This window comes from Cavia porcellus, unplaced genomic scaffold (genome assembly GCF_034190915.1).
Source record: "Cavia porcellus strain 051 isolate PalLab524CR breed Dunkin Hartley unplaced genomic scaffold, mCavPor4.1 scaffold_26, whole genome shotgun sequence".
Lineage (NCBI taxonomy): Eukaryota > Metazoa > Chordata > Mammalia > Rodentia > Caviidae > Cavia > Cavia porcellus.
Window position 1 is genome coordinate 31,208,242 of NW_026947509.1, and position 26,598 is coordinate 31,234,839.

The 26,598-nt window shown below is 48.1% G+C and overlaps 1 protein-coding gene across 10 annotated transcripts in view; it reads right to left on the reverse strand.

Moving 5' to 3' along the window:
- Positions 1-26,598, reverse strand: part of Agap1 (ArfGAP with GTPase domain, ankyrin repeat and PH domain 1) — a 488,546-nt gene that overhangs the window by 245,053 nt on the left and 216,895 nt on the right. For all 10 annotated transcript variants that reach the window (XM_003474578.5, XM_003474579.5, XM_013157542.3 and 7 more), the window contains 3 exons: positions 10,575-10,702; positions 9,278-9,433; positions 2,759-2,851 (listed from right to left, as the gene is read on the reverse strand). In XM_003474578.5, the coding sequence (XP_003474626.1) occupies positions 2,759-2,851; positions 9,278-9,433; positions 10,575-10,702 (377 nt within the window). The remainder of the gene's footprint in view (positions 1-2,758; positions 2,852-9,277; positions 9,434-10,574; positions 10,703-26,598) is intronic.

The window sequence follows — 26,598 nt, forward strand, 5'->3', positions numbered from 1 at the left end:
AGGCTGTGAGAATCCAAAGCGACTTCTCTCCCCAGAAGTGCATGGCCCCTTGGCCAGCGCTGGACTCCAGCCACAGACCCAACTCTGGAGTGCAGGTTGATGCTGGGACAAACACCCTGCTGCCTGCAGGGATGGGCAGGGATCAGGAGAGCTCTCCCCCTCATGGGAGAAGTGCCTCCCTGCAGATGCAGGCTTACAAATTCCTTCTATACTGCCTGAGGTCAGAGTTCACATATCTCTAGCTTGGAAGAAACTCTGCTTCCAAAGCTCTCTGGGGGCTTTTTGTGGTGGGGCAGGGGAACCTGGTCTAGCTGTCTGGCCTGTAACATGCAGTCTCCTTCTCTAGATTGTGTCTGAGATACGCGTGACACCACCACCTCCACCGTGCAACACCAGGGGAAGCAGGACGCAGTGTGGACAGCACTGAAATAACAATTGACTGCATACACTCAGCACAGAAATCTGTGAGTTCCCAGAATCCTGGGGAAAGATCCCACCAGGTGGACATGCCAACCCATTTCATGCTCATATGGAAGTGACTGCAGCAAGAGGGTGAGTGACTCAGCCGCTCTCAGATGATCTGAGCTCTTCAGAAACAAGCGTGCACATGGGCAGGGATACACAGCATCATGAACCCTGAAGCACCCACCTCTGACCACGGGACCCGCAGGAAGGCTCCCCCGAGGGTGCCCTGAACAGTAAAAGGTGACCCAATTGTGCTGGAACTGAAACATTCTCTGCAGAATCACCACAGCTGAGGATTTCAAGGGGTTCAGATGAAGGAGCTTGAGGCCCAGAGTACTGCCACAGTGGGACAGTGGCAGGCGAGGGTGCACCCCAGGAAGGAGCTGGCCCCTGCTGCCTTCTGGGGAGCACTTTGGAGGGCTAAGGAGATCCCTACATTGTCACTCCCAGGAAACCAGACCACAACCAGACCAGGAAACCGATTCACAATGGAAAGGCTTCTAAGACCTGGATAATGCTCACTGTGTGCTTGGGGGTCTGCGCTTGTCTGAGCGGGTACTCAAAGTCTCGCCTGCAAGGCCAGAGGAGGACAGGAAGCATGGGAAGAGCTCAGGAAAGCCAAGCTAGGAGTCCCTGGTCCCCAGTGTGTAGGACAGGGGAACCGTGGACTTGAAGCTTTACTTTTCTCCTAGGTCAACATGCCGGCATCAGTTCTGCAGACCACCAAAGATAAATAAATAAATAAATGTTAAATAACTGCCATAATTCTAGGTGATGTAACATCTAGGACATAAAAATTATACTTTAAAATTATCTTAAGAGTTGGGTTATAAAATAAGAGAAGAGCGCATCAACCAACTCTGCGGAGGAAGCTGTGAAAAACTTGTTTGATGGTGAAAATCCCGGGCACTACCAGCACAGAGGCAGGCGTTTTGTTTTCAGAGAAATGCAAGGACCAGAATTTCCCATCCTGGGGCCTGTGCTCTCCTGCACATCGGTCACCTGGTATCTGAACATGCACAGAGGTGCGGTGGCCCTGGTCAGCCCCTCCAGGCCTCCTGGTGACTTCATTATGCAGGCAGGGGACTGAAGGAGCTCGCAGAACCACTCAGTCCAGCAGCTGCTGAGGGGGTTGCAAGAGCTCCACCCAGCTCCAGCTCTGGTCTCACCCAAGAGCTGGTGGCCCTCCCTCGGTAGCTTTAGGCTGGCACTGCCTGGGCGCCTGCTACAGCAAACTACAGGCCTGCTCATTTCTAATGGGTGAAATCTCTATTGCTGCAACAGCTCAGCTGTCCCCAAGGAAGGACTTCGCCCCCTCTGCAGGTAGCTGGTGCCTGGAGTCGAGGAGTCTGGGGAACAGATCACTCACAAGCCGCATCCACGGGATGTGTAGCCTTCATCCTGCCTGCAGGCTTTTGTCCCTCCCCTTTTTTTCTCCAAAGAACGCACTCCAAATCAGTTGGCTTCCTCTAACCCACTGAAAGATGACATTTCCAGAGGCCAGGGTGAGGGGCTACATTCTATTCTTATTTCTCCTCAGAAATAAAACACTCAAATACGTCACGTGTGAATGCTGCCTCTTTTTTTTTCCCCTGCAGACAGGAAGTCATTCGGCATCCGATTTCTGGGCTAATGAAATCCTATTTCAGGCTAGCAACATAGGCCAAAACAAATGCTTGAATTCGAGTCCTGTTGTGTAATGAGGAAGTTTAATTAAGGCCCTGCATTACCGCTGTAAATGTTCCTTTATATAATAACGCCTAAATGAAACCGAACCTAATCAAAGTTACAATTCCTTCATTAGCAAATTACAAACAAGAGCGAGCAGCTGACATGCGGGCTATGATTATCACAACTAATTGCCTCGTTGTCGCAGACCAGCCTGAAACAGTGTTCAGATGTCCGTCTGCGAGAGCAAATTAGGGCCACGCCGGGCCATTCCTGTGATCACAAGGGGCTCTTGTACAGTGATCTGATTTACCCCTGTCGCCTGGCGGCCAGCAGCCCAATCAAAGCCACGCTACAAAGGCAGCCTTTGAAGCCAGCGCTGCCTGTGAGCACACTCCATATGCAGGCGGGCAGACTGTACTTCATTAGATCTGTTTGTCACATTTCGTCTTCTTATTCTAATGATCCTGTTTTAATACTCACAGGAACCTCTTCTAATTGATGTCAAGTGAGTGACTCTACATTCATCAACACGGCACATCAAATGGACTCAGGCGCCTGAGCCCGCATCCTCTCGGCCCAGCCAAGGTGCGTGGCCAGTGCAGGCAGGGAGGGGACCATGTACCTGTTTAATTGGGATGGCTCGCCCGCTTCCGATGCTGTCCGCACGGCTCTCCAGGCCTTTCTTCTCTTTGTCTGGGTCGCTCCCTTTCCGAGACTGTAAAGCAAAGCAAAGTCAGCATTCGGGGAAGGGCCATGCTAAGGGACACACTCTGCATCTGCTGCCCGCTCCCCGACACCCCGATGCTGAAGTAGCGCCTGGACCACGTGGTGGGCAGGCGACCCCCCGGGTGGCTCCTCCGCAAGGCCTTGTCGAACCAGAGAGAATGTTCTCAACTTTCCTCTCGACTTTTCCAAGAGGATTGCAAGATTATCTTTTAATTCGTTTTTAAAGAGTTCAGAATTCAATTACTAGAAACCAATGGACCATCGAGGAAAGAAATGCCCAATAAGAACACACACACAAAAGCGGCCGTTAATAGAGACGGGGAAGAAAGGGGCTCCTTGTGGCTAGTTTCAGAAACCGACTCTGTGCATGTACGTATTTAATTCATGTCTGAATGATTGAAAAAAATTCTATTACGACTCAAATGTGCGAGCGAATGGTACGCCCCTGATTAGCAGCAAGGTGTGGGTGATAATTCCGTTTATTGCTTTGGGATGGTCAGGACACAGGGATTTCCAAGTTAGAGCAGTGCACAGTGCCACGACACATAATAAAGGGAGAAATATTGAAAACCCACAAAGTGTCATTGTTCGGGGAACAATGAGCAACTCTGTTTGTTTGCCAAGTTCGCTAGCTAGTTATCTCCAAGGATGTCAGGCGGACAGCTCAAGCTGGTGGCTGGAGGGGACCCGAGGGGGCTGCACATGGCCCAGTGACGCCCCCGCCACTCAAGGTACCCCTCGACCCAGCTGCAGGAGTGCCATAGCGCAAGTCTCCACCTCCTGATGGCACAAGGAAGTGAGCACGATGATTTCCTGACAGATTTATTTTATTATGAGAGAAAGATCTGAGACTCGTCCTCCTTAATAATGGTGCTGACAAGTGACAACTTCACTCCATTACTTTTCAATGGGAACATTACTCACGCAATATTGAAAATGGAGAAACATTTTCATGTGCTTTTCAAATCCGAGATGATATATGAAATGGAGAGACCCGGTGTCCGGTGTCTCAGAGAACAGCTGATGAAATCCCGTTTCAAAGCCATTCGGGATGGAGCAGCTGATGTTTAAAGGAAATATTTGAAAGGGGCGATGGATGTCACAGGGCAGCATAAAGCAAAGGCTCATGGGACAGGCCTAGCATTCCAGGGGCAGCTTCTGCAAAACTAGGACGGAGGCCAGGGAGGGGCTCCCAGGGGTGTAGGATATAGGCTTCCTCGGTGATGTGAAGCGCTCGCAGTTACTGATCACTTATTCTGCACCAGGCACTGGGTACCTTTGCTCATTAGGACAGTAAATGCCTGGATAAAGATGACAGGAAATGGAAAAAGTAACCAATGAGAAGTTGCCACCATATAAAACAAACAAACAAACAAACAAAAAAATGTATCTCTCTGGGCTAGGAGGAAAGTAGATATGTTTACCAACTCTTCAAGAACTTCAGTTTCAGTTTAGGGGTTTGCTTTTCTCTTTCATTAATGCTTCAATTAGTAACATACAGCCAGAGCAACAGGCAGCCTGAAATTCTCTGGTGCTGCAGTACTCAGGAAGTTGACACTTGAGGTTTCTAGGTACAGTCTAAATTTCAGCTCACCGTAGTACACTTAAAAAAATTAAGCCAATAAAGACCATCAATAATCCTCCAGGAATTTTATAAATTCTAAGTTACTAAATTTGGAAATCCATCTTCATTATTCTCTGCTAACCAGAATAATTAACAAAACAAACATTTAAAGAAAGTTAACATCTTCCCCAAGGCAGCGCATCTGTCCCCACAGCCGCCCCTTCTCAGAGCAGGCTTTAGCAGGCACCAGAAGCAGGAAGAAAGGGCTGATGGCACAACTCAGCGTGCAAATGGTGAAGAAGCTGGGCAGGGGACATGTGCCTGTCACCTCAGCACCTGGGAGGCCGAGGCAGGAGGATCGCAAGTTCAAGTAGAGCCTGGGTAACTAACAGAGACATGTCTGACAATAACCAATAATAAAAGGGCTAAGGAGACAGCTCAGGGCAAGGGCCCTGAGTTCAAGCCTTAGTACTGGCAACAAAGGAAGAAAGGAAGGAAAGGGAGGAAAGAAGGAAAAGAAAGAGACAGACAGAAAGGCAGATAGACAGGACAGGAAAGCAAAGAACTCAGTATCTGATCACAAATTAAGAGATGAATAAAACTGCAAGCAGGAGCAGAGGTGAAGGGGAGAGCTCCATGATCGATCCATCAAAGCAGCTTCTCTAATTTGCATCGATAAAGCTGAAAGCCAATAACTAAACCAAGTCCAGGGGACATAAAAGACTCCAGCATGAAGAAATCCCTGGTGAGGTCTCCTTGCTTTCTTGCACACTCCTGGTTTCCACCTGTGGATCAGGACTGACCATGTCCTGGTCAAGCCTGTTGCCCACTACCAGAAACATAACCATCTCAGAAGGTCTCCCTTCTGAGATGCTCAGTCTCCAGAACGGCCAGTACAGAGAGGGAGGTAAGGGAATCTGACATCACCTGCTGCTTTACAAAAATGCTTAACTTCCCCTTGCAAGGTGAAAGAAGCCATCAAGGGATTTCCATGGATACCTGCTTGATACCAAACAGCAGTGTTATAACAAGAGCCCTCCGGACCCAGTGGAAATCTGCTCTCCCCTTTCCCAGCAAGGCGAAGGCCAGCAGAACCCACCACACCCAGGCTCTCTTCTATGAGGGTCCCAAGTGCCATTCAAGTAATTCTATTAACACAATGAACCTCGATGTCTTGTTTTTTCAGGGAGCTCTTATGTTTTCCACCACACATGGATACCGGTGTGTTTAGGTCTGTTTAATGGCATCGGCATCACACAGCAAGCTTTGAAAAACACCACATCAACGACACTGCTGCTGTACAGCTCACAGACAAGCAAAGCAATGCACATATCACACAAGTACACGTGCACTAGACATAGATCCCATACACAGGATTCAGGGACCCGCCTATCTCCGGAAGAGGCAGGAGGGGACAGCTGGACAGCTTGGGCTTTGCGTTATGATTTGCTTCTCTCCTAGAGATCGGCAGCAGTGGCAGCAGCAGCAGAGGTCTGTATCTGATGAACTGTGGTGAGTACACATGGGTTTTTTTATTCCCCAATGTTTGAAAACGTTTTCCAATACAATAGCTCAACCACATGTAAACAGGGGCTCCGAAACTGCCTGCTGTAAGAATCAGTACTACAAAGCCAGGGATTAAGTGGACAGTCTTCTAATGTTAGGGTTTTTTTTTCCCCAGAAAACTAAGTGAAGATAGACTTCTTAACATTTTTGTCAGTAAAGTGTAATTTCTACCACAAAGGTGACACATAGTCTGCTGCTACTAGAGAGATTCTAAGTTTATACCATTTCACATATGGTACACATGCTCTATGTTTCAAAATATGTGTATGTGCAAATAGCAACATCTGGGAGCAGAACATGTTAGCCCAGATTGGTACACATGGTCTAGTTTATAAAACGTGCAAGAAAGGTCTTCAGAAACGATGTGTGCATGACCCAGCTATGGCCCCATGCAAGTCTCTAATGAGTGAGGTGAACAGTGCCTCCCATCTCTCTCCCTACTGCTGGCTACTGTGAAATAAATACCATCAAAGCCCAGGACCACGGACCACCCCAGGGACCCAGACTGTATGAGATTTTACTTATTTGAAATTAGAAGCCAATTGGTGACGATAAGAATTTAGTGTCTTAATTGTTTATACTTCAAAATTAATTTGCCTCCTTTGCTTTCCTTGGATGACACTGACATCTAGTGGAGTTCATGTTCCCAGATCTTCACCTGAAGAATACTCAGGGCCTCCTCTCATGTCGCCATCACCTGCTTCACCCAGGAAGGGCCTGCACACTGCCCTGTGCTGGGGGTTCCGGTTGCTGGCACACTAAATTCTTGCATCAGCCCCAACTTCTGCCCCCGCTGCTGACAGCTGGGCAGCAGGATGCCATTTTTAAAGCTGTTTATTTTCCAACTGTTAGTGACACCAGAGGAGGAGAACAAGCACAGGCAATGCTCAGATTCATAGGCAGCTGTGGTGTGAACAAGGACACCATCAACAGTAACATCCATCACTGTGACAAGAAATTTCCAGTGGCTGATACATGTGCCTCACCTAGCCTGTGTCACCATAGCTTTCTGGATGCCTCTCAGGGTGTGCAAGTGTGTGTGCAAGTACATGGGCAGCTTCCACAGACCTCACCTCTGTGTACTATGTGGGACCCCCTCGCTTTGCTGCCAACTGCTTTCTGGTGAACGTGGCTGACTCCCGCCACCAGCAAGCCTCCTACCTGCTGAGCAAAGCCAGCACTCAGCAGTGAGCAGCTGCTGTGTTGCTGGGCTATTTTCCTTCTTCCTTCCTGAAAATAAAGTAAGTGGTCTCCAACACAAGCCACCAGGGCTGGCAGTTATCTGCTGTCAGGGTCTTGCACACTATTCTGTGGCACATTCCAGCTGCAAGCCGCCCTTTCAGAGATTGGGGACTTGGGTAAGGCCTAAGTCGAAAGAGAATTTCCATTGGGTTTGTTCTTTATGTCTGTCACAGGATAGAAACCAAAGTCCACAAGCAGCAAAACTGGCTCTGAGCAGGTGCCAGAAGCTGCCTGTTCTCTCCCACGCCACTCCCATGGTCACTAGAGACAAGCACAGAAACTGGTCCTGCGGTTCAAGCTGCCCACTGTGCTAGCACCCCCTCAGGTCCCAGCTGAGCTCCAGCAGCTGGCTTCTCAGACCCACTGTGTGCATAGCTATTCTGTATGTGGGTGTGTCCGTGTGTGAGTGTCCCTTCTCCACCATGGGCCCCACCTCGGGTGTAAAGCAGCCTTACAGGTATTTGACAGAGGTAGGCACAGCCATGTAGGTGGCTTCTGTGATGCACGTATCTGAAAGAATTTTACTGTACAGCACCTCCATCAGGTACCATTTATGCAGATAGATAAACATCCGCATCGAGGCATCAAAACAACTCCCTCCCAACCCACTGGGTGGACCTACAACTGTTTTTGCTCAACACTACCACAAGTCATGCTCACGATACTGGTAGTGAGAAATAACAGCAAGGCTACAAAGGCTCCTTTGACCACTGCTGAAACACGCCTGGCCCCAGCTCAGCAAAGGCCCATCCTTTAGCTAAGGTGGAATGGCCACCAGCAGCAAAGGCAGAGGCTGGGCCTGGTCTGTCTGATGTATTCACCTTGGACCTGGGCAGCAGTGCCTGCCAGAGCTGGGTAGTCCAGGCCACTGGCCACCAGCAGGGGATGTGGGGGGTGGCAGGAGGGCAGGTGCTGTCTGCAGGAGCCTGGAAGCCATAACCACCTGTCTGGTGGAGACCACTACAAATGCAGCAGGAGAGGGTGGGGCATCTGCCTGACTTCATAGGACTCCTGTGCCCAGCACAGAGCCAGCCATCCCCAAACAGGGTAGATCACATAATGGACTCCCAGCTACCCCTGGCGAGTCCTCCATTCACGACAAGGAATATTACATCTCCTGTGTTTAAGTCAGTCTCAGTCCACCAGAAGGGGAGACCTAAAGATTTCAAGCAGGCACTACTAGCATTGAGGCATCCCTGGATGCCTGTGGCACCTTACCCCTGCTCACAGGGTGATGGCCCTAAATGTTCCCAGAAGTTACTGGGATAGTCCCTGGATAGCAAAACCATGCTGGCTGAGGAACCACTAGCCTCAAACAATACAATGCTCAGGACCAGTTCAGGGAGGACTGTCCAAGCCACAGGACAGCATTTCTGCTTGGTGTTCTGGGCTCCACTGCAAAGCCTTCTGTGACCAACTGGTGATGTCTGCTCTGTGCAGGAAGAAGGGACAGGGCAGCAGCACTTGGACCTCTTCTGTGGTTCAGGGATTTCTACATTTCAATCGCTCTGGAAACTCTTAAAAACTACACATGCTGGGGCTCCATGTGCAGAGTCTGAGCTTCACAATTTGAGCCCAGGTGTCTGCTGGTCACTTTGAAAATGTTCCCTAGGAAACTCTGGAGAAAGGGCCCTGTGAGGGGGATCTGAGCGAGAGAACCCCTAGGAACCTCGGGCTGGTGATGCCAGCCGGAACGGCCACCCAGCCTCACCACTGGCTGCTGCGCACAACCAAGCACTCTCCTCCTATCTGAAGTCAGTGCACACTCCAGCAGTGTACTGTCTCTTAAAAGTCCTTACGGGGGAGGCCAGGGGAGTCCCCGGATGAGCAGGACCTTTACACGGGTCACTCATGCTTCACCTCAACACATGTACCGCCACCTTCCACCCTGAGAAATTCTATTCCATGGCCAAACCCTCATTTTCTTAGACATCCCAAGAATTCAGTGTGGTGCTCATGAACTTAGTTAGGCTAGAGTCTACGCTCCTCAGCAGGGGAATTCTGTGCACCCTCCTCAGGCGCCTTCGCAGGGCTGACACTCACTGTGAAAAGGTTGGACCGGCGCTTGGACTGTTTCCGGACGGGCGTCGGGGTGTTGGCTGTGGGAGGGACATCGATGCGGAGCTCCTTCTGGCTGGTGCTTGGAGTGGATGGGACGGAGGAGGAATAGTCACTTAAACTCCCACCTCCATTGCTTGTCTGTAACAATGGGAAACCAAGGTTTCGTGAATGACAGGCTCCTGGAGTTTTAGGTCACCCTCTCAAGATGGGTCATAACCAACAAATCAGCAGGTCACACCAAAGGGACACAGGTGCGATAGCCCAGACAGCACCGATGGCTCTGTCCGCTGCTCAGTCCCAAGTCCGTTCTGTCCTTACTGGGTCTTATCCCAGTACCCAGCCTCAGTGCACAGCGGCGCTCTGCCAGCAACAGTGCCCTCGTATGGAAAAGTCGTGGTCTCCTAAAAATTCTAAGAGTTAAACACATAACTATGTTTCTTTTTCCTGAAAAATCAAGCTGCTTAAACTAAATGGGCTCTCTGGTTCCTTCACCATTGGAGTTTCGTCTAGCCAGAACCACAATGAATTGTAAAAAATGACTTTGATTTGGAAATCAAAGTGCTAAGGTGAAAAACACGCATCACACTTCACAGAGATGCCAACAATGAAGATGCAGACCTTGGTGACCGTGCTGCAGCAGAGCCCACCTGAAAACACAGCTGCATGATGAGTTCCTGAGTGTCCTAAAGATGTGGCACTAAGCCGTCTCCCTGCAGCCTTCAGGGGACAGGTGCCAGCAACATACCCATCTAAGAGAGCTTAATAAGAAAACAAGCATAGGCCAAATGAAGGCAACAGTCTTCTTAATAGCTTCTGGTTCCATTCTTGCAAGTGACCATTACATCACTTGTTTCCAAGTAAATAATTTAGCAAACTGTTGTTATGGAAAGATCATTGGATAGGGCCTGAGGGAGATGGTAATTATAACTGAATGATGCTACCAAATTTAAGCCTAAAGTGGGATTCGCTATTAAGATGTACTCACAACTGTTCAACCTACTAGCAGACCAGAGCAGGGTGATTTAAATCAACAGCAGAGACAGTGGCACACACCTGGTGCTGCCCCTCCCTCCCTATGACAGCACGCCTCGTAGCACTCGCAGCATGGAGACAGAAAACGTTAAAGAATGATTCCCATAAAAACCGCTTGGCCACAGCAGTTTCTGAAGGAAACGTAAAGGCAATTACAAGCCTGCTGTTATTTACAAAGTTGCAAAAAATACAATAAACTCGCCCTGTGGACACCACCCCACCCAGCTCCCTGGAGCTGCCAACACACCTGGCTTATGTGCACGGCTGACACCTGTGCTGAGCAGACCGAGGAGTGGCTGGGAGAGTTGGGCAGGGATTTGCAAGGGCCGATGGACAGCTGCTGCTTCTTCCTGGTGGCTACAATCTTCTGGGCCACTGGCAACAGAGAGACGAAAGACATCAATGTGAAGCTGGTCTCCCGGTGATGGGACATTGTAGAGAGTGGACATGACCCCTAGGGCCCACTGTTCCGTTCTTGTGATGATTTTCAGTTGGGCACCTGACTAACTGTCACAGCTCCCAGCACTGCCTCTTGCCCCCAGCTAAATGCTGCAGGACACAGAAGGAACAGGTCATAGAGGGCCACACCCCAGCACTCGGTGTCCTGACCTCACAGAGCAGGCTTCCCAGTTATGCAGCGTACAGACAATCCCAACTGTGACTGGGAATTTCAACCCCTGGGAAAGCCAAAACTCTTTCTCTGTTTATTTATTTATTTTTTTTGCACTGCCTAAAGAATTATTCTTTACAAGTGACAGTATATAGAATTACATTCAAGTACACGTAATTATATCAGAGACCTGTTTTTAAGACTTAAACGTATTACCACGCACACGGCAAGTTTATCTTAATCAATACAAATCTAAATTCAACCAGCCATAACTTCTCTTGGCAAACAGGCTCACTGATAAAGCATATTGAATTTAATTGGAAAGGAAGTCAACGATTAGAAAACTCTTCCTACACCAATAGGTGTCACTGCGGGAGGATAACTACGGTTTTTATTCGTGTGGATGCACGTCTTTGGGGAGCAGCTGTAATTAAGTTTGGTGATGCTCAATCTTGTCTTTGCCCACGGTGTTGCTTTTCCCCGACGGTGCCCAGGAGAGGGCACCTTCATCTCTCCCTGACCAGAGGTTATAAAGTGGAAGGATCCCACATGGTGTTTGGATAATTTCTTTTCCAAATGAACACAATTTTAATAAGGAGCTGGTTTGTCCGCCGCTTATGGTTTTCAAGGAAATGAATGACAGTATAAATATGATTAAGTGAAAACGAGATAAATAAAAAACGGCTCCTGGAGATGAAGCGGCAGCTTCATTAGTTACATCCCACCTCCAACAGGGCCCTTATCATCCTGAAAGGACGGTGTCAATGAATTTATCTTCCCATAGTGTATTGATCATAACCTTCATCAGCTAATCACGTTCAAATTACAGAGGAATATCACGGCACTCTGTCATTTCACCACCATTGGCGTATTGACCGGGCATCTTTGAAGATTTGTATTAGAATATTTTAAAAATCATTACATGAACTCAAAAATAAAATCTAAGATCAGATTCCAAGAGCTGCAAAGCATGACCCAGAGGTGCACTGAAATCCTAAAGCCTAGGAGTAAACTAAATTAAAATCAGATCACCTGGAGGACTGCTCATTTCTTTCCTTTTTTTGCTTCAAAGAAAAAGAGCAAAAAACAGTTTTTTGATTGTCAGCCACTCTGCATTTGGCTCACGCTGCCAGCGTCAGAGTTAAGCTTCCTCTGGGCTTAGGGCAATGTGAATCATGAGACTGGTAGGAAACTTACGAAGCTCAAATCCCACAGAACAGGACGCAGGACTGGCGAGTTTCGTGGACATTTTCTCAACATGCTTCTCATGCTCTGTGAAGATCTGAGAAGCTTTTCCAGACAAGTCAAATATTTGCTTTATAAAATTCCAAATATAAATGAATGCTCTGTCCTTCCCCCAGGGAGGCAGAAGGACGGAGGGAGCTCCTGAGTATAGCATTTGTGCAGAGAAACCTCTGGACAACTGCACGGAGCTTGAGCCATGTGCTAAGCACTAAGATCCTGTCCGTGGAGTTAACCGATCTCACACATGAATTGCACACATACAGAAATGAAATCACAGCATTTCATAAATTGCTATTTTCAAAACAGCAGCGGGGGTGGGGGTGGGTGCACAACCAGGAGGCTGAGGCAGGAAGGTTGCTGCAAGTTCGAGTTCAGACTGAACTGCATAGTGAAATTTTGTCTCAAAAAACAGCAGCCTTTAAAAAAAATTTACTGACTCTTCCTTGTGGCTGTCCAATTTCCCTACTAAGTCCTTCTATGCAAGTGAAAGAAATTGATTTATGAGTATTTTGCTCTAAAACATAGAGACTGTTTCAGAACTACAAGACAATGCAGAACAGACAGAAGGGAGAGGAGACTGTGTGAAGGAGGAAGAGCTGAAGTACAAAGCTGAGTGCCCAGCCCATCACGAGGAGGAGGGAAACAGGCTGTGAGGCCTCGTTCGTCAGGTGTCACTGCTGTATTCCCAGTGAAGGAGCGGCAGGGTGGGGAGAGCGGATAGCAGTGTGGCCCTGGCACTGCTCAGGACCCATCGCATAGCAACAATCACCCTGCCCCTGACATCTCGCCAGCCCACCCCACGTCCAGAACAAGGACCCTGGACCCTTCTGCCCATTCCTTCACCTCCTCCATGCGGGACACCAGGGATGGGCATGGTGCCAGCAGCGGGAATGGCCATCCAGGGCAGCCTCAGTTGGGCTGTGTACCCAGCCTGTAGTATGGGTGTGCCCTGGGACTGAGAGCACCTCCCCGTCCTCCTTATACTCTGCCCCTGCCCCTGGCTGAACCTGCCCTGTAAGGAACCTGGGGTTATGGGTGGCTTCCCGGATGCGGGGTCACATGCTTCTACTTGACCTCTGGGCAGCCCCTGGCATTGTGGGTCACTTCCTCCTCTCACATCTTTCCTTCAGCTTTCAGGACCCCCAGCTTCCCTGGGGCCCCTCTGCAGAGGACTCCTCTTTGGCACCTCCTTTGTGGGCTCCTCTAAGCAGGATGCCTCGCAGGCTTACATCTCAGTCCCCTCTCCGCCCTGGGGAACTGCCTCCACGCTCAGGGATCATGGCGGCCTCGCTGTCCATGACCCCCATGTGAACAGATAGGATGGGGTGGGCACACCCTTGGACCCTCCTGCATTCTAGAACTGGGCCTCCAAAGGCTCTGGAGTCTACCTTGCCCGACCCAGGCTTCATGTCTACACTCTAGCTTGGTGACTGGCACACTGCTGCCCCATCTGCAGGTCTGGACAGAGGCCACCTGGCAGATGATGGTTCTGCCACCAGTATTCTTTTCAGTCTACCCTACTGCCACGGCCTGTATGCAAAAGCTCACCCTCCCGCAGCGGGCTGCTGAAAATGGGCAGCACCTTCCCCAGCTCAAACACAACAGTGCATTGCTGTGCTGTTTTCACAGCTCCCGTGGTGGGGAGAGGGGTCCCAGGGTGCCTGTTCTCTCCCTGCCCTGTTCCCCCACCCCTCAGCTCCCTGGCCTCTTGTGGAATGAGCAGAGCCCTGGGGTGAGCCACATGATTCAGGCTCCATGTGGGACTGGGGGGAACGTGGGGCACAGGGATGATGACCCAAAAGCATCATGGAGGGAGGAAGCAAGGGAGGAGAGAGGGAAGGAGGACTATCACAGCAGAGCCATAGTGACAGCCATGTGGAGCCACATGGAGCCGTGGTGCCCCTGGGTGATTCAGAAGGAGCACCGTTAGGTAAGAATTAGATGTCTGATAAAATAACCCTGCATGTCAAGTGGCCTGAGGTCAATTCTAATGGTCTCACAAAAACACTGCAAAGCAGGACACATGGAGCTAGGAGTCCCAACATACTTGTCTTCATCACTGGTGCCACTACCACCCGAGGCATCACCAACTGCCCTTTTCCTGGGGTGGCCCCTCCTCGGGGACCACCGGGGTCCACCTGCAGGATCCCATAAAGGATAGGACTGTAAAATCTTCCAGGAACAAACAGAAGATCCCCTAATGTTCCCGTGCTCAGTTTTAAATTACAGTGATCATTAACCTCGTTTATTAAGGAGAAATTAATTACCAAATTATCTATGTAGTTGGGAATCTGTGACTTAGGAGTGAAAAAGAAATCTGAAGGTAGCAGTTAAAAAAAAAAATCAGTAAAATCAGAGCAAAAGCCAGAGGCAGCAAGCAGGGGCAGGGACACTGTGTTCTCGAAGGCCTCAGGTGGTTAGGCCAGCCTGGTGACCGTTGGTGAGCCAGGGACCCATGGCAGGGGCTGCATGTCCCAGAGACCTTGCCTGTGTGCCAATTGTGCGCTAACTGTGTGTGTACAAGTCAATGGGTCACAGGCCCTCCAATTACTGTGGACAAGCTTGGGGCTGTCTTTAAGGACATCATGTGCCTGACCCTCACTGGACATACACCAACCAGCGGGTAGAGAAAGGAGATGGGTGAACTAAAGATGGAAAGAGGGTGGAAGGTTATGAGGAGGTAGGGAGAGAAAAAGCTAAAGTGGGCACCTCGACACATTTATTTACATTTAGACAGGGTCTCACCAAGCTCCAAGGCTGGGCTGGAATTTATGATCCTTCTGCCTCAGCTTCAGAGTCCTGGGAGTGTGCATGTGTGCCACAGTGCTGGGCAGGTATTGTTTTGAGATGTCCATACCTAAACTGCTATTCACCTCCCTTTACACAGCATTGCTGTCAGACAGATTACAGTTCAAGGCTGATGACACAGCATCCCATGAGCAGAGGCTGCCCAGAGGAGCTCTTCCAGAGCGACACCAGCTCAGTCATACAGCTTTAGCTAAACCTCAGTGGGGTCTTCCCATGGACATGCAACCCCTTCTCCTAAGGAGAAATTCACTATCTTTGTTCCAGCACAAGCTTTCCTCTTTCTTTCCTTCTGTTTCCTCTTCCTTCCCTCCCCCCCTCCCCCTTTTTGTTTCTCTAAAGTCAGCTTTTGGAGGCTGGGGTTATAGATCAGTGATGGAGCATTTTCCTAACATACGCAAAGGGTGAGTTCAATCCCTAGGACCAGGAAAACAAAACAACAAACCAGCTCTTGGCTGACCTCTTGGTCCAGTCTGGTCACAATCCAAGCCACCCTCAGCAGGACACCTTTCCTGTTTCAAAACTGGGTGCCCGCCGTGCCCGTGTTACATCAAACAGACCCCAGGAGTCATCTTCCAGTGAGAACAAACCCTAATGGAGAAGATAAGGCATCACAAGCAAACACATCACACAGTCAGGCAATGCTTTAGGAGAATGACTGTGAGAGCCAGCTATCCTGCACACACTATGACTCACTATTGACTGTGTATACCTTCCCCCTTCCTCCTTTTTTGTGCAGGGGATCAACCCCAGGGCCTTGGGCATGCTATGCAAACGCTTTGCCACTGCTGTACTTTCAGCCTTAACAAAATTTTATTATAGTTCTTAAAAAACCTAATCTTTTAATCTACCATAAACTGTGGTTTAAAAAAAAAGCCAAGCTTTAATTTCTTCTAGTGAAACTTTCAAGTTTTTCCCAAAGTAATGGAGTGAATTCTTAATCGGAGATTCAGTTCTTGTCTGTATTCTTTTTATCTCGTTGTATTAAAACAAATTTATCTTCATTTATGTCGCAATTACCTATTAGGGTTGTTAATTTGCTGGAAATGAAGCTATTGTTTAATTGCTCCTATTAATCGGGGGATTTAAATGCCGACTGTAATAAACAGTTACCTTCAGGACAGACCAAAGTCAAGGCTGCTAACATTAATTTCAGAATTTTAGAAGGAGGGAAAATTTCTGCCATGTCCAAGGCGGCTGGATTTCCCTTCCCAGTTCAGATAAAAAGGATGAGAACATAAAATTTATTTTGCAAAGGGAACCTAGGCTGAAACAAGTAGGGCTTGTGTGGTATTTTTGTGTGCAAAACGATACAAGCCTATTATTTGTGGCAAAGGGGGCATCAAACCACACTGCAAGAAGAGCACCCTCCTCTCTCACATGACTTTGAGGCATGGAAGTTCCTTAAAATTCGATCCCTATATTCGGACTGCCAAAATCTGGGGGTACTGGGTTCCCTTAGTTGCCTTGGCACTGGATCAGTGGACACCAGAACCACAGTGCTGGCGGCCTGCTGGGGTTCCACGCCCCCAGAGGACCATGGACTGTGCCAAATGCCACATGTATAGAGTGTTCTTGGTCCCCACATGCACCTGGTTACACAGTGGGTCCCAGAATGCACCCGGTCATATGGTGGGTCCCAGAATGAGTCTCAGTCATGCTCATTTATAGAATATTCTTGTTCACACTCAGTTCTAAAATGTTCTCAGTCATGTTCTTGGTTCCAGAGTGTTCGTCGTCACGCTCTTAGTGCCTAAATGCTCTAAACACTCCCACTCGGCCCCAGAATGTTCTTGGTTGCTCTTGGTCTGGGCTTGAATACAGCGAAGAAAAAGAGACCAGGCAAGCGCCCACCCGTTCTGTGTTTGAGACAGATGGAGTCGGCACCTTTCACTTCTTCCCCACTGTGCTGCACTCACAGCACACTCCACTGGTTCCTGACCCTTCCACAGTGCGCCGAGCAGCCGGCATGGGCCCAGGGACTCACTAGACAGCAAGATCTTGGAGTCCCCAGTGACCACATCGCTCAGAAGGCTTACGGCCTTCTCTCCCTGTGTGCCACGGAAGACACTTTCCGCACAGCTCGCCGCGACTGCAGGTTACTGAGGTCTCAGGGAGCAGCACTTGTTAGTTTCTTATTCCCAGAGCCACCACCAAAAACTGCAAACCAACCAAGCAAAAAAACACGAAAACCAAACCCCAAACCCTCTCCCTCTCTCCACCTGTTTTAGAATTCTACACCCTGTCCTGGGCGTCAGATGCTTCACACCCTGCGGGAATGGAGTGCCATAGAGACTGGCACACAAAGGGGGAACCAGGGCTCAGAGGTATAGGGTGTCCTAGCATGTATGGGACCCTGGGTTCCATGCTGGGCACCCCAAAATAGCTGAACAAGTAAACAAGAAAAAGAGAAGCAGGCAGGAAATATGGACAAGTAACGGACATTGGGAAGGTAGAGAATGAAGCCGGAAGCGTTCCTCGGGTGAGTGAGCTATGGGAAACGTATCACCCTCAGAGCCAGTAATGCTCAGCACACGATGATGAACGTCTCCACAACACGGAACACTGGTGTGCGTGGCATGGACGCAGCCGTAAGACATAGCACAGGATGTGCTTGATCCTAAACTGGTGAGCCCTGGGGAAAGGTGTCTAAGAGACTCGGATGGCAGGGCTGGCAGGGCAGCTGCAGGGGTGTGCAAGGCCAGGAGAACCGCAGATGTGGACCCCTGCACTGCTTTCTGGGCTGGGTCTCCAGGACCTTAGACAGAGGGGCTTCCCTTCAGGCTCTCACCCACTCGGAACAAAGGTTGTCTCATGTCTACCTGTAACAGCAAGGGAGGTGGCCAGGGCCCTGTGTCACTCTGCGTCCAGCCAGCTTTCACTCCTCAGTATCCAACCTAATTGAATCAATGGCCATCAAAACAAGCAGGCAGGGTTTGACAAGCACCTGACAGGGCTAATTCCCATGTCTCAATGCTGGCCAGCAGGAACCATGAGCTTTTTACTAATTTATAAGGAAAAACAAAAAAAAAACTTCCCCCAAACCACCAACAAAAACCTGATACGAAGTGGTTAGAGGCATTGGTACCAATGGCAGGTGCCACCCAATGGGACCTCTATGCATATACACCAGTGAGTCGAGCCCTTGGGAGGCTGTCAGAAGCAGCTAACATAGCTCAGCTTAATCTACAACAGAGGAAGAGATGCAAGAAGCATAAGCTAAAACTCCTTCAGAGAGGGATGCATCCTGTTCTCACCGTGATAGCAGCGAACAGGGAGCTGACTACCCTGAGACACTGATTAGAAAACACGTAACATTTCAAATGCTACAATTAAACCCAGAGAGGATCATCTGTTCACAAGGCCAGGCTATGATTAACTTTCCCTCTCACTTACTCTCAGGCTGGATGCAAATCAGACGCCTTCCCAGCCGAGGCAAGTGAATATCCCAATAAATTGGCAATACAATTTAGATGGCAGGGAAGGATCTAAAAGATAAATGGCTTAAACAAAGAGGGGAAAAATGAACCTGTCACTTCTTCCCAACTCATCAAGCTGTCTCTAAGAGAACGCCGATCCCGGAGCAGAAGTGCTTCTGACACCCCAGAAAGTGAAGCGTTTCTTTCATCTGCGTGGCGAGGCTGCTCACCGCACTCTCCACGCCGGGTCTGCATTTCCCATCCGCTAGGTTTTAAAAGGCTAAAGTGCAAGTTACGAAGTACACTGAAAGAGTTTATCAGTGGGAGATAAAAGAGGCCATAGGTAAAGGTAAGGAATATAATGTGCTGTAAACATCAAGAAGAGGAAACAGGATGAAGCCATGAAAACAAGAGTGTATCCAACTGATTTTGTCAAATTATTCAAGCCCAAAGAAATCACCCAAAATCTCAAAGAAAAACAGATGAGAAATCGAGGTCAGATGACCAGGTCCCCAAACAGGAGACTATATGGGACTTAAAGGCTACACGTACACAGCAACCTCAGGAACCTGGAGACAAATACAGTTAAGTACCAGAGTCTGGTGTCTTTATACATAATTAATATGCTTTGTTTAGAATTAGCTTAAGCCAATGTGTCTGGTCTAATATACTTTCCACTGTAAGATATACAAGCTAACAGGAAAGAAAAAAATGTGGCTTCCAAACTACTCTAACAACCTCCCCGTTTGTCACAAGCTCATTCTCTTTTAGGTACTTTTAACCTTTCAAGAAAAATGGACTCAGCTATTGCAACTGAGTTTGTGTCCTATTTCCGGAAATAATTTGCCTTTACAACAATCTCCATAAGAAAGACATTTTCTTCTTAAAGCGGGAGAGAAGACACCCGAGGAAATTTCTCCTCTCCTCTAGGCACTGCCTCAGACTGGCAGCCTCAGCAGAAGTGACAGTGACACACAGGGTGAATTATACAACGTATTGTGATGCAATCAGGAAGAGGGATGAGGTGACAAAACAGATTTCCACTTGGTCCTCAACAGGGCTTTGTGCGTGAAGTCACTGTAATCCTCTCCGCACCTCCCATCAATTATTATTATTTAACCGAGGCTGCCACGCAGACCAGACCGAGCCTTTCCTCACTCACAGCATCTTGGGAGGATGTTTCTATCTTTTATGGGATTAGCCTAACATCAGCCGTTCAAGGTGTGATGGATCTGAGGGCCTAAATAAAATAAAGGATGTGTAATCAGCAGACAAGTCTGTACAACTCTTTCACAGAGGCCTGGTAAGTGAAGAGTTAAGCACACATTGCAGAAAAACTTTCTCTAAGTTTTTTCTCTCTCCTTTAATAAGAAATTAAGTTTATCAATTGCCATTGTAATTACTCACAGCACCTTGGGTAATTAAAAGGGCTCTAAATCTAATTTTATTTACATTTAGAATACCCCAGGTCATCGCCGATCAAGACTTCACATTTGTGACTAATAATGTTTAAGTGTTAATTAGAGTTCAGCAGAGAATACAGATTGATTTTGAATCTGTAATCTGCTGTGATGTAGCAATAGTAAGGAAATCAAAGTGTCCCTGTCTGAGATACAGCAGTTTCTACTAAAATTCTTCATGGAATCTTCCATGCCTTTCCATTCTGCAGTCTCACGTGAGGATGTATCACAGCGACACTGTGTACTTCCTCCTTCAAGTCCTGCCATGAAACCATTTACTTGATCCCGCCTTAGAGCAGGTATTGACGGTGGTCTTTTAGCCACAGTAACAACTGTTTGGCTTTTCCCCTAATTTTTTATAACACACAATTTAGGGAATATAAACACTTCTACCCCGCCTAGGTCTTATAACTACAGCACTTGGCTTCACTTGCTTTTTTCCATCCACCCGCCTCACGTTTCCACGAATTTTCAAACATAGGACAGGCATTAGCTCAACTCATACGCATTGCAGCAGGCACTGCACTGACTGGAGTTTATCACTTTCAAGTTTCTTTTATTTAAGACTGATTGTATGGACTGGGAATTGGAAGTAGTACTATCCCAGAAGCTCTGACAAACGCCAGGGACCCAAGCGTGTCCCCTGCTCCAGGGAAAGCCTGCTGGAAGCCTTCGTGCACACACAACACTGTGTGGCGTCTCTCCACTCACCACGCCTTACTCAAGCCGTCCACAAACACACCGTCCAGGCACAGCAAGGAGCTGGTGCCACCTTAAAGGAGGGGCTCAAGTCTCCATCTCCACGGGCTCTCCAGGGTTCCACAGGAAAGGGGTGATCTCTCCCCAAGGAGAGGGAGAGCGAACCCTGGGCACCTTCTCCAGGCCTGCTCAGGCTGGGGGAGGACCAAAGGGCTCCTGGTTTCCGGACACCGAGTCTACAGCTGAACCTATTTGACCTGGGGGAAGCAAGTGTTAGAAACATTGGGAGAGAAGGGATGATGACGAACTCCAGACGACACATGAAGAGTCCCTGTGTGTTGCTTTATAACCCAACCCTAAGAAAACCTCATCAATAAAAGTAAAACCAAGAAACAATACGCATAATGCCCTCCTCTGTGACACATGGTTCAAAGTCTCTGACAAAAATGGTCTTGAATAACAATCCACAGTGACAATTTGAAGCCAGGCTATAGAATCACGACTAGATCTTTACACTGTCATGCACACATACACTGGCAGGGCAAAAGAAAATATCACTTGTAACTTAACAGTCTAAAACGTGAAAAACTAAGTAATAATACAAAATCATGGAGCCCTTACGGTTGAAGACAGCTGCCCTGCCACACACTGTTCATTCTCTCAGAGGGGAAAGGGACACCCGGACATTCACACCACACCAGGAACCGGACATGTCGCAGGTAGTATTTAAGGGACAGGAGAAGTAACAGTGACTTTGAGGAAGTCATTCCAGTAACATGGATTTTCCTTTTGGGTTTAGAGTTCTTCCATCAGTTTTACACACACTTTTCTAGTGAAGCTTTTGGGAACTCATTTGGAGGTGAAAAAGCAATGTGGGTGAATTAAATGAATTTGCATTTGTGCGAGTTATTAAAGCAAACCATTTGAACCCAGGTCCAGACTGGGAGAAAATAATTTCTATGTATTGCTGTCACTTCACGGAGGACATTCAAAGTATTCCTTTGGATGAGATATGTAAATAAAAGGCAAATTGCAACTTGGGAAATTCCATGTGGCAGATGATAACATCATTGAAACAGGTTAGAATCTGGGTATTTATTCCCCTATTTGGAAAAGAATGCACTGGAGAGGATGATAAAGGTACTGATTACATCTTTCTTTTATTTTTTTAATTAATTAATTTATTTTTTTGGTCTTTTTCCTTTTTTATCGGTACCGGGGATCGAACTCATGACTGCCTGCTTGCAAAGCAGGCGCTTATGCCGCTAAGCTAAATCCCCAGCCCCACATCTTTGTTTTAAAACAGGTGTTCCATTTGATGGTAGAAAGTATAAAATGGGAGAGAATACATCACTCTTTTTTTTTTTTTTTGTCTTTTTCGTTTTTATCGGTACCAGGGATCGAACTCACGACTGCCTGCTTGCAAGGCAGGCGCTTATGCCGCTGAGCTAAATCCCCAGCCCCTAGAATACATCATTCTAACATTATCTTCAACTATGTTAAAAACCCAACTCGCCATGCTCTGAATTGAGGCCCCAGATACAATGGATGGGGCTGTGTGCTCTGCATCCTGCCTGAGGCCCTCCTGGTTTGCAGGCTCTGGCCCAGGCAAAGCTGGGGTAGGTATCCCACTACAGGTCTTGTGACCTGGGACCCCAGCTGAGGCAGCCACTGGACCTTGGGGTTGGCTAATGGCCTAGCAGGTGAGACTATGCACCTTCTAGGTTCCATCCAAACCAGACCACAAACCTGGAGGCCACTTGTCCGAACAAAGAAGACATCGGATGAAAGCCTGGTTCACATCCCCCAAAGCAAAGTGCCGGCTGGAAGTGCTCGCTGTGCATTTCCCAAAGCTTCAGTGGCTAAGGCCTGGCTTGGTGAAGCTTCTTGGTGTTCAGAGACAGCACTGGTGGCACGGGTGTCCCCTGGAAAGCAGCTGCATCCGGGGATTATGATTTAATCTCCCATAAAGACCCGACTCTTCATTTGTGCCTTCCTGGCCTTTCCGAGCATTTAACTGTCATAACACCCATAATTCAGCATAGAAAAGGCATCATAGAGCATTTATTATAAATCTTACAAAACATAGAAGGCCCCTTTGCACTTTAATCATTTGCTAACAGTTACAATAAGATTGTATTAAAAATTTAAACTGCCCTACTTAAGCAATTTACCTTCAAACGTCCATTTCCAGGGAATGAATCCAAGGGATATGAATGTCGAACTCTTGGTCAGATTTACTGCACCTAAGAATATTTCTCCTGATACAGCTCTGATGAGTGAAGTCTAATGACTTTAGTTTTATTACTTTTTAAGCACTTAATGGGGGAATTTAGACATTTTCACAAGAGTGAGCTTCAGCAGGAACGGTACATTTAAAAAATGACAGGCAGAGAAAAGGTTACGGATGACTTTAGACATACACAGGCTCAGCGCAATCACTGGGAATTTAAGGCAATGACTAATACCACAGGCTTGCCTCTATCATTATTAGTTTGAGTTTCATTTTTTATTGTCTTAAATAATAGTCCAGAGAATATTTAGCAGAGTAGCCGCGGAGGCCTTTATTATTATACATGTAAAATTTTAAAGCCATTTAAAAACCCCACAGTATTTAATTTTTTTTTTTTTTTTTTGCACTCTTATAAACTACCTACTGGGGAAAGTGATGGGGCAAATACCTAATTATCTCAGTGTAATTACCCAAGGCTTGGTGAGGATCACCTGCTTCTACCACCAACCACACTGCCAGCAGGAAAACTACCTTGAAAATGCTAAGAAGCAAATCTAAAAGTTTTCCTTGACTTGAAGTAATTTTTCCCTCTAACTTGAGCCTACAGCTGTGATCCCTCAGATTTCAATTAAAGCCCAGGCAGTAATCCTATCAATCACCGAGGACTATAAATTTCTTATCTTTCTCATTAGCTACAACCGTCGCACAGCTTAAATATAAACATACCTTGGCACAGGACTGTAAATTACTCTGTGCCCCGCACCAGAAAGAGCAGAGATGATTGGAGTAAATCCGTGCTGTGCCGGCTACACTAAAGCTGATTTACACGTCTCAAAAAAATAAAAAGCCGCCAAGAATCACCCTGACAGCAGATCTCTTTGAGTTTGTTTATTTGGCTTAAAACTGGTAATGACCTGTCTTTATTAGTATTACTAAGTTTTATGTGCAAAATCCAATTTTCTGTGGAAATATATTTTTGCTGCATCTGCCAATAATATCCTTTGCAGTTACCTGTAGCTATTAATTTTTTTTAAAATCTGGATTCCTCAACTTACTTTTAAAGAGTTGTTAGAAAAAAAAAAACTCCAACAAACTATTTTCTTCTTGAAATAAAACTCAGCACTGCTGTAACAAGAAATGGTAGATACTCAAGGAATGTTCTCTCCTTTCTAAATGATTTTGAGACTAACGTTTGGATACCATTCCTCTGGGCCTCACTGGAACATTTTTAACAAACATTCACCAGGAGACAGCACAGTCCACTCCTGTGATGAAATGCAATGTGAAGCATTTTCCAGGCGGTACACAGACAGTCACATTACACACTCGGGGTACAGGTGGTGAGCCTCTTACAGCCACAGGAGTTGGGGCTCCCATCAAGCATCTGCCCGGAGCTTCCAGCTTCCCAACGCATCTGCTTTATGCCTAGTTTAATTAACTGCACCTTTCGGATCAGAACTGATGCAGCACATGAATTTGGCTGCCACCTTCCACCAGCAACGCCTGCAGGTTACTGACAAGGACCACACCTGAAGGAAACCAAGGCGTGGTAAAGCCTGAGACCCAAACTCAAGGGCGGCTCAAGCTAGGACAGCGCTGCCATCTAGTGTCCTCCATGGGGTTTGCCTGACTCTGGAGGGGCGGCTCTGGCCTGAAGCAGTGACAATCGCATCAGACCCTGGGTCTGGAAAACCCATACAGGGCAGTGTTTCAAGTGAATTCACCTGGACGGGAAATGAGGCCTGCACCCGACAGGAAATGACACAAAATCACACACTACTTTCAGACCCCGAAGAACCCAAGAGAACCAGAGGCAAAAAAGTCAACGCAAAATAAGGTATCCTGAGCCCGTAACAGTGCAAAATCGGACCGTGAAGATTAAGGGTTACACTAAGACAAGAGGAGATTCAAGAGAATATAAATAAAGAGTAAAATAAAAGCGATGTGGTAGGAGATCGATGCAGACTGTAGATGGGAAGGAGGGAGCAGGGAGGATATGAGGTGGAAACGATCAGGGTGTGACCCTGCACCAACACCCCAAGACGAATGCAGTTACTACGCATGGCACACGTGCTAATAGATATTAAAAGACAAAGGGAAGAGCTATCACACAGCTATGTTTGACAACATGTGGATTTCAGCGTAGCTCTGATCCACTAGCGTTTCTATCTAGAAGGATCTTCCTTCTTCTGCAAGTCCTCCTGTCACTGTTTCTCAAGGCCAAAGGATTCTTCATGACACTGGTGAACATGGCACTCGGAGGTCACCTAATGGGGGAGGTCAGGGCAGTGGGAAGCCAGAGCCCACCTGTGGGTGCACCAAATCTGTGGGGTCTCTGACCAGTTCTTGGCCCCGCTGGGCTTCCGCTTCCTATCTGCAAAGTGGATGCCTCAGGAGCAACCGTTAGGAGTGATTCCACTGAGGGCCATGGAGCATACAGCACTGCTGGCCTCCAACAGAGAGGACCAACTTTGTGGTGCAGGTCCAGGCTGGTGACAGCTCCAGGGGCTGGGGTCTCTTTGGGGTTAGGGTACTCTTCTAGGCTTGGCAGATGCTCCACCATTGCTCCTTTCCTGGTGGAACCTGGTGGCTTGCAGGAAGGCAGAGCACAGTCGGAGCTGCTGTCAGTCCCTCCCAGGCCTGGGACAGAGGAGCTGTCATTCCCCACAGGGTTCAGGAACACGGGGACCTCTGTGACATCAAGTACAGTCAGGTAGACAACCAGCAGACCCCAAACCTCTTGGGCAGTTCAGGGATTGTACCTGGAGGAACCCTGAGCACCCACAGACCAACAGATGGACAAAATAAACAGAGATATGCTGTCGGTGATTCTTGACAAACGTTATCCCATACTTGTTTTAGCTCTGTATCTGCTAATGGGGCCAAGTGAGTAATGGACATCCCTCCTTTGAGCATCTCTAAAGACATTTCTGGCATGACTACTGGGTCCCCAGCAATGCTGGGAAGGATATGTGTCTGAACTTGTGCAGTAGAGGCCTGAGCATGTTCAGGTGACACACAGGAATACCGATTGAGAGGTGTAGGTGGGCACCAGTCCCACATCTGCTGGTGCTGCTGGTCAGCTGGAAGCCCGGGAGACATTGGAGGAGAGTGAGCAGGCCTGTGGGCTTGCTGCGCTGGGACCTCTTCTCTCCCCATCTCCTCCACTGTGTCTCACAGGATGCTGACCAGTTAGGATCACACCCAGGCTGCACTGGCTTCCCACTCCGGACTTTGCTGGAAATACCACGAAAATTCACTGGAAACCCAGCTGGACTGGACCCCCTGCCACAGAGCTCCAGGCAGCTGGCTGGGGTGGGGTAACTGGGAGCAACCCAACAACTACTTTAATTACCAGTTAGCTCCCCTCAGGGCCATGAGCTTTACTTCCATTTTAAGGGTACTTTCCTCAGTCCTAGGTGGTGTTCTCATCAGTGATATTTAGGGGCTACCAACAGACTGAAAGGTTTCCATGTCTGAGGCTGATTTTCCCACTATTCTGTGTCCAAATCCACGCAGGTGTGGAGCACTGTGCACCACCATGGGAGACAGGGGCTCCATCCTCCAGCCCCGGCCCACTGAAAGGCAGGACTGGGCAGGTCCACTCGCTGGCTCCTGGAGTTGCCTCTGCAGGTGCCTCTGTCACAGCTCCCCCAGAAGAGAAAATGACACAGGGGCCTGAAGGTGGCTGTGTGTCGCTGGGCAGCTGCATTTCTATTTCATGAACTTTCTCACTGTGGCTTCTCAGACACGCCCCAAGTTTGGGGGGAAATGTACACAACAGCCAGAATACGGACCAA